We start from the raw sequence: 12310 nt of genomic DNA, 5'->3' as shown, positions 1-12310 counted from the left end.
CCCCGTACCGCATCCCAAAACCAGCCCCACTTGTCCCCGCCTCCCTAATCTGTTCTTCCTCCCACCTATCCCCTCCTCCCACCTCAAGCCGCACCCCCATCTCCTACCTACCAACCTCATCCCGCCCCCTTGACCTGTCCGTCCTCCCTGGACTGACCTATCCCCTCCCTAACTCCCCACCTACACTCGCCTTTACTGGCTCCATCCCCGTCTCTTCGACCTGTCTGTTTCCTCTCCACCTATCTTCTCCTCTATCCATCTTCTATCCGCCTCCCCCTCTCTCCCTATTTATTTCAGAACCCCCTTCCCCTCCCCCATTTCTGATGAAGGGTCCAGGCCTGAAACGTCAAGCTTTCTGCTCCTATGATGCTGCTTGGCCTGCTGTGTTCATCCAGCTCTGCACCTTGTTGTCTCGGATTCTCCAGCATCTGCAGTTCCTACTATCTCTCTCACAGTCATTCTCCTTAATGTTTTACATTGGTCTATCAGACTGTTGAGGTTGGTTGGCTCGCCAAGCTGGTTTGTTGTTCTGCAGACGTTTCGTTACCGTGCTTGGTAACATCCTCAGTGCAGCCTCTGATGAAGCGTCGGTGTGTTTTCCCGCCTGGCTTTTAATCTCTGGGGTCCGTTGCAATGGATTGCCTCACTTCCGGGTTTCCTCCGTAGTGGAATGTATATGGGGTCGAGTTCAATGTGTTTATTAATAGCATACTTCGTGGAGTGCCATGCTTCCAGGAATTCTCGTGCTTGTCTCTGCCTAGCCTGTCCCAGGATCTTGGTGTTGTCCCAGTCGAAGTGGTGGTTCTCCTTGTCCATGTGGATTGAGATGAGTGAGTATTGGTCGTGTCTTTTTGTAGCCAGTTGGTGTTCACGTACTCTTGTTGTTAGTTTCCTTCCTGTTTGTCTGATGTAGTGTTTCTCACAGTCTCTGCAGGGGACCTTGTAGATGACATTGGTCCTGTCCATGGCGGGGAGTGGGTCTTTAGTTCGGGTGAGCACTTGTCATAGGGTTGATGTGGGTTTCTGTGCCAGTCTGATGCCCAGCGGTCATAGAAGTCTTGTGGTGAGTTCTGACGTGTTCCTGATGTAGGGTAGTGTGATGAGGGTGTCGGGGCATGTAGAATCTTTCTGATGCATTGCCTGTGGGCTTCTCCTGACCCAGTTCTTTGGATATCCATTATCCTTGAACACTTGGAAGAGGTATTCCTCCTCCTCTGGGCGTAGTTTCATGTTGCTGCAGTGTGTTGTTGCCCTTTTAAATAGTGTTCGCATGCAGCTTTGTTTGTGTGTGCTGGGTTGGTTACTATTGAAGTTCAATACCTGGTCTGTGTGTGTGGCTTTACGGTGTACTTTCGTTTGCAGTTCCCCATTTGTCTTGCGCTCTACCATGATGTCCAGGAATGGGAGTTGTTTGTTCTTCTCCTCCTCTCTGGTGAATTTTATTCCAGTGAGGGTGTTGTTTATGAGTTTGTGTGTCTCTTCTAATTTGGTTCGTTTACTGATGACAAAGGTGTCTTCTATGAAGCGTATTGCAACGGACCCCAGAGTTTAAAAACCAGGCGGGAAAACACACCGACGCTTCATCAGAGGCTGCACTGAGGATGTTACCAAGCACGGTAATGAAACGTCTGCGGAACAACAAACCAGCTCGGCAAGCCAACCAACCTCAACTTCCACAATCCGGGCTACAGATCTACTCCAAAACCTTAGGTCTATCAGACTCTCACTAACCCTCACTTCACAAATGGGTCCCCTCTCCCAGCTCTCAAATTTTCAATTTCTGCTGTTTATGGAGGTGAGTGTGACAGAATGTGGGCTGTGTGTAGCAGTGGCGAGGTTGGAGAGGGGGTTGTGTGGTTTGCCTTAGTTGTGAGCATGGGGTGGGGGTTGTGTCTTATAATTGTAATCAGAGTTTTAGATATAGCAGGAAAGAAAGTCATTTTTCTCATGTTTGATCACAGTTTTTTTTTTAAATAAGTGATCCTCACTGAGATCTAAACAAAAACACCCAAAGAACTATGAATGCTGGAAATCAGAAATTGCTGGAAAAGCTCAGCAGGTCTGGCACCAACTGTAGAGAGAAAGCCGAGTTAATGTTTCAGGCCCAGTGACCCTTCATCAGAACTTCACTGGACCTGAAGTGTTAATTCTGCTTTCTCTCCACAGTTGGTGCCAGACCTGCTGAGTTTTTCCAGCAATTTCTGTTTTTGTTTCTCACTGAAATCTATTGTATTATTGCACAGATTTCAGAAAAGTTTATGATGCTTGGCCTGCTGTGTTCACCCAGCCCTGCACCTTGTTGTCTCAGAAAGGTAAACTCAGTTAAACCTTTAAGACAGCTAGATAATGTCACAACAAGTGAGCTATAGCATAAGAGGTTTTCATCTTGCTCCCTGAACAGTCAAAATATCAGTTGTTAGTTGGCCAGTTAAACACTCATTTGGTTAGTCAGTGTATCTAAATTACATACAAAATATTAATAGCAGAAACAAGCATAGAACCTGGACTGTATACAAATCTAAGATGTCATATTGGAGTACAAAAGCTTGAAATCACAAGCTTTTGGAGTGCTGCTCCTTCATTGGGGCAATGCTTCGAAACCTTGTGATTTCACATAAACCTGTTGGACAATAACCTGGTGTCATCGGACTTCTGACAAGTTGTGAAAAGTTGCTTTCCTAACAATCACTCATCATCTGCCTGTGTTCAGAGCGGAACTTCATGTCTAACAACCAAGACTGAAGGCTACAATTGTACTGAAGCATGACAAACACAATGGGGGAACAATGATGAGTGCACACTCTCTTGCTCTCTCTCAGAAAAAAGGTTACAGTGTGTCATTTTTAAGAAAGGCATTTTACAAGGAGCCTAGAACAGCTACAATTTCTCAAAGTAATCCCTTAATGTCTAAAAAAAAACAGTTCCATATATTGTTAAAGACTTACTTGTGCAGAATTGTAAGTTAATTCTGTTTTTATTTGTTTAAAAATTGTGCAAAGTGGAATAAAGGCATGCACACTGTCACTCATTTTTTTTTGGTATGATCACCACATATAGGCACTGCTCAACAATTTATTTTAAAAACAAAAATTATAAAAACGAAATAAAGCTGAACATCGAAAGCATCAACAAAAGAGAGACGGCAACAAAAAGGAGGAAAAGCATTATAATGCAATATAGATCATTTGTATAAGGACAAGTAATAAAGAGCAAATAAGGACAGAAAGCAAACATCTGAACATAACAGATAACACAGTGTGGAGCTGGAGGAACACAACAGGCCAGGCAGCATCAGAGGAGTAGGAAAGCTGACCTTTCGGGTCGCGGCCCTTCCTCCATTTCTGAAGAAGGGTTCCGGCCCGAAACATCAGCTTTCCTACTCCTCTGATGCTGCCTGGCCTGCTGTGTTCATCCAGCTCCACACTGTGTTATCTCTGACTCCAGCATCGGCAGTTCTTACTATCTCATCTGAACATAAGATTTGTTCAGCTCTGAAGAACTAACTCAATTGAGTTTTCTGAAGAAGTAATGAAGAGGACTGATGAGGGCAGAGCAGTGGATGTGAGCCATATGGACTTCATTGAGGCATTCGACAAGGTTCCTCGTGGTAGATTGATTAGCAAGGTTAGATCACATGGAATAGAGGGAAAACTAGCAATTTGGATACAGAACTAGCTTATAGGTAGAAGGTGGTGGTGGAGGGTTGCTTTTCAGACTGGAGGCCTGTGATCAGCAGTGTGCCACAAGGATCAGTGCCGAGTACACTGCTTTTTGTCATTTACTTTATAAATTATTTGGATGTGAACACAGGAGGTATGGTTAGTAAACTTGCAAATGATACCAAAATTGAAGCTGTAGTAGACAGCAAAGAAGGCAACCATGGAGTACAACAGGATCTTGATCGATGAACAATGGGCTGAGGAGTGGCAGATGGAGTTTAACTTAGATAAATGTGAGGTGCTGCATTTTGGAAAGGCAAATAAAGGCAGGACTCATTCACTTAATAGAACAAAGAACAGTACAGTACAGTACAGGCCATTTGGCCCACAATGTTGTGCCAACCTATTATTAATGGTAAGGTCCTGGGGAGTGTTGCTGAACAAAGAGACCTTGGAGTGCAGGTTCACAGTTCCTTGGAAGTGGTACCGCAGGTAGATAGGTTAGTGAAGGAGGCATTTGGTATGCTTGCCTTTATTGGTCAGTGCGTTGAGTATAGGAATTGGGAGGTCATGTTGCAGCTGTACAGGTCATTGGTTAGGCCAGTTTTGGAATACTGCATTCAATTCTGGTCTCCCTGCTACAGGAAAGATGATGTAAAATGTGAAAGCGTTCAGAAAAGATTTACAAGAATGTTGCTAGGGCTGGAGGATTTGAGCTATAGCGAGAGGCTGAATAGGCTGGGTCTATTTTCCCTGGAGTGTTAGAGGCTGAGGGGTGACCTTATAGAGTTTTATAAAATTGTGAGGAGCATGGATAGGGTAAATAGATAAGCTCCTTTCCCCAGGCTGTGGGAGTCCAAAACTAAAGGGCATAGGTTTAAGGTGAGGGGGGAAAGATTTAAACAGCACGTAAGGGGCAACTTTTTCACACAGAGGGTGGTGCATGTTCGGAATGAGCTGCCCAGAGGAAATGGTGGAGGCTGGTACAATTACAACATTTAAAAGGCATCTGGATGGGTACATGAATAAAAAGGGCTTAGAGGGATGTGGGCCAATTGCTGGCAAATAGGACAAGATTTATACAGGATTTCTGGTTGGCATGGATGAGTCAGACCAAAGGATCTGTTTCCATGCTGTACATCTCTATGACTCTGAGTTACAAGAAAAGAACTAATAGTCATACTGGACTTGAAACGTTAACTCTGTTTCTGTCCCCATAGATATTGCCAGACCTGCCGAGTTTCTCCAGTATTATTGGTGTTTCAGATTCCCAGCATCTGCAGTCTTTTGCTTTTGAACATCTGGATGTAATTGGCACTCCACTGACATTCTGTCAGAATTTCAACTATTCAAAGAAAGAATCAATCTTCATTTCATAGATCAACAGGTGGTTGATAAAGAAAAGTCGAGGAGTCAAACTTATTATCACTTTGGGAAAAGAAAAGTTATGAAGAAAACCAAGTGCAGGCATTTCTCGATGATCACTACATCCTCACAAAAATGATCAAATTGTAGAAATCACCTTAAGTTTCAAGTGAACATCAAGATACACAGGCTTGCATTCATGCCAAACTGCCAGCAACCAGGTGAAAATATCAATCAATTCAGAGGCAGATACTGATACAAAGTTACAAAAAGTGGTTTCACCAAGGTTATCTCTGCTGAAAAAGGCTTTTAGAACCAGTCATCGCCTCCACACCTATCAAATCATTCCAAATGGCATTTCTATACAAACATGAAGACAAATCTGAAAGCCTAACCTAACCATGGCCCACTGTTAAAAGGAGGATACATGTAGCAATTGCAGCAGGACAACAACACATGCAGGTGCTTAGTCTGCAATTGCTTTTACAACAGTCAACAGGGTCAGTCAAACATCTAAATCTTGTTTGAGGTGTGGTTCATCTCACTGACCAAAAACAGTGCCCAACATTTTGTGACATTTGCAAGCTATGTTCTGCAAAAGGACATTGGGCTACAATGTGCAGAAGTCCGAGTGCTTGAGGGAAACCCAAGTGCAATACAATAATCCACAGCAGCTTGTGAAACAGATCCAATGATAGAACAATGTCAAGGAAGGTTCTATTCATGGCACACAAGCATGTCAATGAGATCCCAAGAAGTAACTACAAAGTTACAGCTTACAAATGCAAGAATGGACAACATGTATGCCAAGATGCAAAAGCAGTTATCATCCCTTTAAGCATTGTACACAGGATATACTCAGAAACCTGGCACAATGTGATACAAGTTAACCTCTTCCAACAGGTTTGGCATCCCATGCATGAGCATTATCCAGCTTGAATATCAGTATGAATCCTTGGGATATTCACCTAAAGCCCGTTACATTGATATACAGCAAGGCCAGTCATTGCTGAGCCCAGCAGATCCTGTAAGATGTTGATCAGTAGCAACAGCTCATCAATGGGTGACCTGGAAACATCTAACAGACCCCTGAGCGAGCACGTTCCTTCTGACCATTCAGAGATCAATTAGTACTCTCTAGAAATATAATGTGCAGAAAAAAACAAATCATTATTCCACAAGCCCTACACTGAGATATGCTTGAGCATAAAACACAGAGGTCACATGGATGAAGAAGAAAAAGATCATCTGGTTTATATTTATTTACTGTCACATAGATTTGATATAAAACACAGTGAAAGGAGTTGTATAGTGTCAGCAATTTCCGGCGCCATCTTAAAACATAGAAAAATACACCAAAACATAGAATATATATCGGCTCGGCATCAAGAAAGACATTGATCAACATGTGAAACATCCCAAATCCATCAATTTCAATAATGGAGAGAACCTTTCATTCTACAAGAAAGTCCTTCTGAGCAGTGGTGTGAGATCACAACTGGTATTTGCCCATGTCTAGCGATATTGCTATATTCTGGTAACTGACCATCAAATTTCCCTTTTGTGGGACAAGTCAGAGATACCACTCCTGGTACCATCTGTCAGTCAAAATGATGGCTTGCATGCTTAAAGTATCAAAGCAGACATTATGGCTCATGATACACATTCAATTATGATGACAGACCACATGCTGTAAAGTGAAATTACACAGCTGAGTCACATGATAATTGCATGATGACCAGATCCTTTCATATTGTATGCCTGCCAGGTGTTATTTTATGTATTAATGCAACATACTGTTTTTTGCTCATTCATATTTATCAGCTTTCTTATTCTGTATAGAGAAAAACAGGGATGTTACATTATTGCAAAGATCTCAGAAAGACGCTAGACATTTAAGACAGCCAGATAATATTGTGACATTCCAATACAGAAAGTTTCCATCTTATTTCCTGTGCAGACAAGCAGTCGGTTGTTGGTTGACCCAGTAAAACACTTAATTAGTCAGCCAGTCAATTACAGTAGCAGCAATATAACTGAACGCAGAATATGCAAGTCTGAGATGTCATGTCAGTGAACCTTATTGTTAATAAATTTTCAGATATCTGTCTCAATAAGATTTTAAGTCTCTGAGGTATGATTTATGTAGGCTAACACAAAGACAAGCACATCAAGACTGGATTCACATTTTTTGTTATTTTGAACAGATTTGTGAAGGACTTCTTAAAAATTGAAAACCTTCACTGACGGCAGGTCTTTAAACCTGTTCTGTCTAACGTGCATGCAAGGAAGAGATAAGTTAAAATTTCCTGCTAAAGTGTGCGTTAAACACTTTCCTGCAGCTCTGATTGTTTTGCATCTGTGTGAAGTTGCATATTTCCTATTGAGACTGGAGGGATACTTGAAAAGTGACTGGTTAAAATGGGTGAGGCATTGCGTGCAGCTTCAAATCTAACCTTCGAGTTGCCCTCCCGGAGGAAACTCCAGGTATCATTAATTCAGCAAAAGCATGGAATTGAACCCTGTTGCAAGACTGTGCAGTGTACCCATTGAATCGGTATGGAGAAGGAATGGTGCATTTTTACACATGGGGTTGTACAACAAGACTATAAGTCTAAGTAGCATGATTGATGTCCTGATTACAAAGTAAGAACTCAATGAGCTTCTCAAGTGCAGGGGTCCTGCAGCTTTTGTAAGTGCTTCTCTAACAGTCTGCAAAGCTTTCAGTAAAACCACACAAATTTCATTCAGTCACACAGATCTGTTAATAGATCCGTTTAAAATCCTTATAGCAGGGTCCTTTCACTTCGAGAGAAAAATAATGAGTTTACCAGTGTTCTAATTAAGCATTGTGCAAGTATTTGGTGCAAAGACCTTAATATGTGCAAGTATTAGATGTAAAGTAGCAGGAAAGGTTAACGGAAGTGGACCAATTACTAAAATGTAAGAGGGGGTGAAATATATCTGACTACTGCAGCGCGCTTCATTACCGAGACACTATGCTGGTGTCTTCAACACAATCAATCTGACTTCTTGACAGCTCCAGGTGCTTGTTTGAGAGGTTTCTCCAGTGACTTCTTCTGCAAGTGACTGGAGGCCCCAGCGCAGGAAATGAAATAATCCCCCCACTTGTAATGACGTTAAAGTGTCCATTTGGTATCCAGGGCTATTAGCTTCGTAAAGCTCTCAAGGTCTGACTTTTGACCTGGGCATTGCAAAAAGAAAATAAGAGCAGATAGCATGCCAGAGTTCAACACTGAGGTTCTATCTCCTGTTGTGTTGGCCTAGAGCTGTTGACAGTCACTTACACTGACTTACACGTTTGAACAATGCTCCTATGTTGCATGATATGTGCCTTATAGATTTTATTAATTCTATACATATACAAAGGACTGCTACATCTATTTTTACAGAAAGTGCTATCAAAAAGTTTCAGTCTCAGAAATACATGGGTGCAGCCCACAGAACCAGACAGTCCCAGAGTACAGATTAATACATTTTGGCATAATGAACTGCAGGGAGGTGCGCTAAAAGGCAGGACGAGTGAAACTCAGTTTAAGAGTCTCTCGATATTGCATTCTTGTCTTCCAGCGTTCACAACAGGCGTTTTCAAATACAGAAATCAAGCAAGCTTGGGCAGACTCCTGATCTTTTCCAGACAAAGTTTCTTGCTCAAGACATCCCACTTGATTCTTTTCGATATTTTTTTTTCCTCCAGTGCTTTTTATCGTTTTTCTCTCTCTCAATACTGGCCCTCCTTCAGTAAACACGAGAATCGTATTCTGTGTGAAACAATAACTGCCACCCTCTGTCGAAAAGTGGCTCCCACCTAGTCAGAGTGTCAGCAGGAGAGGAAGGTGTTTATTCCCAGAGTTAAATGTGAGTCACCAACAGTCAATCTGTTTCCCTTTGCCCCAGCCAGGGAAGCAGAGAGGGGACTGGGGAAGGTGCTAATTTGAGTCTTAGCCTCTCCCAGCTCCCCTGTTGTTTTCACACGCACAGCTCCAGACCTTTGCTGGGTCTAGCTGTCTCCTGCTTGCCTCCTTCGATCCTACTCCCTGCAGCAGCTGTTGGACTGTGACCAGGTAGCCACAAAAGATTCCTCCCTCGGTCACATTTCTCCGAATTTCTCCCCCTGATGGAGAACGAGGACATTTTGGCCTTCCTGTATTTGCTGTTGCAGCAATAGATGAGAGTCCTGGAACAAAGCACAACAACACATGCCATTATTGAACAGAATCAGGGAACTCAAAGTGAATTTTGCTGATCTAGAGTGTACCATATTGCACCAACAGTTATAAAAGATGGACTCTGAACACAAAATAACTTCCAAAGATTAGGTGGATTGGCCATGCTAAAAGAAAGCTGCCCCGTAGTGTCCAGGGATTTGTAGGCTAGGTGGGTTAGTTGTGATATAAACCCCATGCAGAGTTATGGGGATCAGTGGGTCTGGATGGGATACTCTTCGGAGGGTTGGTGCAGACTCAGGATTCTATGATTTCATGAAAACGCAAGTACTTATTTTAATAAGAAATGTGAATTAAATTTGTTTTTTTTCTTAAAAATTCATTTGTGGGTCATGGGTGTTGCTGGCTGTGCCATCATTTATTGCCCATCCCTAGTTGCCCTTGAGAAGGTGATGGTGAGCTATGTTATTGAACTGCTGCAGTTCATGTGCTGTAGATTGATCCACAATACAGGTCGTGAGAGAATTCCAGGATTTCAAACTGGTGACAGTGAAGGAAATGCAATATATTTCCAAGTTAGGATGGTGAGCCAATTGGAAGGGAACTTGGGTGTTTGCACGGATCTATGGCCCTTCTAGACGGAAGTGGTCGTGGGTTTCGAAGGTGCTGCCTGAGGACCTTTGGTGAATTTCTGCAGTGCATCTTGTTGGTAGTATGTACTGCTGCCACTGTACATGGGTGGTGGAAGGAATAGATGTTTATGGATGTGATGCCAATCAAGTGAACTACGTTGTCCTGGATGGTGTTTAGCTTCTTGTTGGAGAGGCACACATCCAGCCAAGTGGGGAGTTTACCATCACACTCCTGACTTGTGCCTTGTAGATGGTGGACAGGCTTTGGGGAGTCAAGAGATGAGTTATTTGCCACCTCCAATTCCTAGTCTCTAACCTGCTTTTGTTGCCACTGTGTTTATGGGACGAGTCCAGTTGAGTTTCTGGTCAACGATAAGCCCCAGGATGTTGATAGTGGGGGATTCAGTGATGGTAACACCATTCAATGTCAAGCAGTGGTGGTTACATTCTCTCTTATTGGAGATGGTCATTGTCCGGCATTTGAGTGGCATGGGTGTTATTGCTGCATGCAGACAAATGTTAACTATTTGTAAATTGACCATGACACAGCTTCTTGATCACAGTTCTTCGTTCCTTTGTGTGATTGCATGGTTTTGCACTATGCTCACAACAACGACAATGATAACATGGCATCGTTAACATAATAAAATATTCCAAGGCACTTGACAGGAGTGTTATTGGACAAAAAAAAACAGACGGTGAGCCAAAGTGGAAGAAATTAAGACAAAGATCAAAGGTCACGTTGATCATTGGTCAAAGAGATATGTTGCACTTTAAAGGGACAAAAGGATATTGAGAAGTAGAAAGAGGTTTTGGGAAGCAATTTTACAGCCTCTGTTGAAGGGTCACTGGACTCAAAATGTTAATTTTGCTTTTCTGTCCACAGATGCCAGCAGACCTGCTGAATTCCTCCAGCACTTTCCGTTTTTGAATCCTAGAACTTACTGCCTTAACAGCTAAAGGCACAACCGCCAAAGTATTACAAAGGAAACTGCTCAAAAAGGATAGGCATCAAATTGGAGCAATGTTGCCTATTTAGACGGGGATGCTCTGCTCATCAGCATAAAAAAATCAACCTGATTGCAATAATTGTGTAATCTTTTACCCAAACCATATCAATTTGTCTTGTTATTATGCATGACTAATAAACTAATAAATAAAGTTTAGGAAGTTGAACAAAAAATCTTTACCCAGAGAAGGGCAAAAATGGGGAACAGGGAACAATTGAAGCTAATAGTTACACTTAAGGGGAGGCTAAAAACACATGAGGGAGAAAGATATTGAAAGAAATGATGGCATTCTAATGTCGTGCTGAATGGTCTGTCTCTATGCCTCAAATATTACAAAAGGAGAAAGTGGGAGGCTTTTTAATCCCATCATGGGACATTAACGTCGGCGGTTAGTCCAGCATTTATTGCCCATCCGTAATTGCTCTTTGAGAAGGTGGTAGTGAGTTGCCTTCTTAAACTGGGCTGCAGGGACCTTGACAGTGCTGTAAGGAAGGGAGTGCTAGGATTTTGACCCAGCAACAGTGAAGGAACAACAGTATATTTTCAAGTCAAGATGGTGAGTGGTTTGATGGGAATTTGTAGGGTGATGGTCCCATGTATCTGCTGCCTTTGCCCTACTTAGTGGTAGAGTTGCAACTTTGAAAAATGCTGTTGAAGGAGCCTTGGTGACTTAGTGTAGCTTCTAGGAGCTACACATTGCTACAACTGTGTATCAATGGTGAAAGGGATGAATGTTGAAAGTGGTGGATAGGTGATAATCAAGTGGGCTACTTTGTCTTGGATGTATTGAGCTTTCTGAGTGTTGTTGGAGCTGCACCAAGCCAGGCAAGTTGGGAGGTTTAGGGAGAAAATTACAGAGCTTGGGGCTTGGCCATCAATGATGAGATGATTAAAATTGAGGTTGAGTAGGAGACTAGATTGAAGAAGCACAGATATCTCAGAGGATTGTAAGGTTGAAGGACATTACAGAGATAGGGATGTATGGAAGGAGGAATTTTAATTCACGGATAAGAATTTTAAGATTGAGATGTTACTTAAGGAGCGATATTGGTCAGTGATCACACGGGTGAATAGACTTAATGTGAATTAGGGCATGGACACAGGGTTTTGGATGATCTTAATTTGAGGAGAGCATGGTTTTAGTTTGACCACATCAGAGGATGGCAAGTCCAAGATTATGATCATTCCTATACTCAAGTGTCTGCCTTGATTGTGAGGAATGTACCATTGATGCAAGATTCACAAAGTGGGGAAAATAATCAGGACAAAATTGAAGAAAACCAAACAATTGAAACAAATAAAGATAACAACAGAAATCTTTAAGTAATAGTTGAAAGAAGAGCCTTTCTTGCCTGTACATGAGACACTTAAAGATTCAACTCACTACTTTTGATTTTATAGCACAATTAGAATGTTGGGCTAACTCTTTTCCATTGATGTGAAGCCACTCCATACTT

General features: G+C 42.3%; 1 protein-coding gene across 1 annotated transcript in view; it reads right to left on the bottom strand.

Annotated features, from left to right (window-relative positions):
* Positions 1-6253: 6253 nt before the first annotated feature.
* The window catches only part of LOC109920520, a 210432-nt gene continuing 204375 nt past the window's right edge, over positions 6254-12310 (bottom strand). Inside the window, exon 5 of the mRNA XM_048602008.1 lies at positions 6254-9222. Coding sequence (XP_048457965.1) covers positions 9015-9222 — 208 coding nt within the window. The 3' untranslated portion in view covers positions 6254-9014. The remainder of the gene's footprint in view (positions 9223-12310) is intronic.

The sequence above is a fragment of the Rhincodon typus genome, chromosome 10, assembly GCF_021869965.1.
Source record: "Rhincodon typus isolate 14 chromosome 10, sRhiTyp1.1, whole genome shotgun sequence".
NCBI lineage: Eukaryota > Metazoa > Chordata > Chondrichthyes > Orectolobiformes > Rhincodontidae > Rhincodon > Rhincodon typus.
The sequence above is the reverse complement of the archived record's forward strand: the minus strand, read 5'-3'. Positions and strand labels throughout refer to the sequence as shown.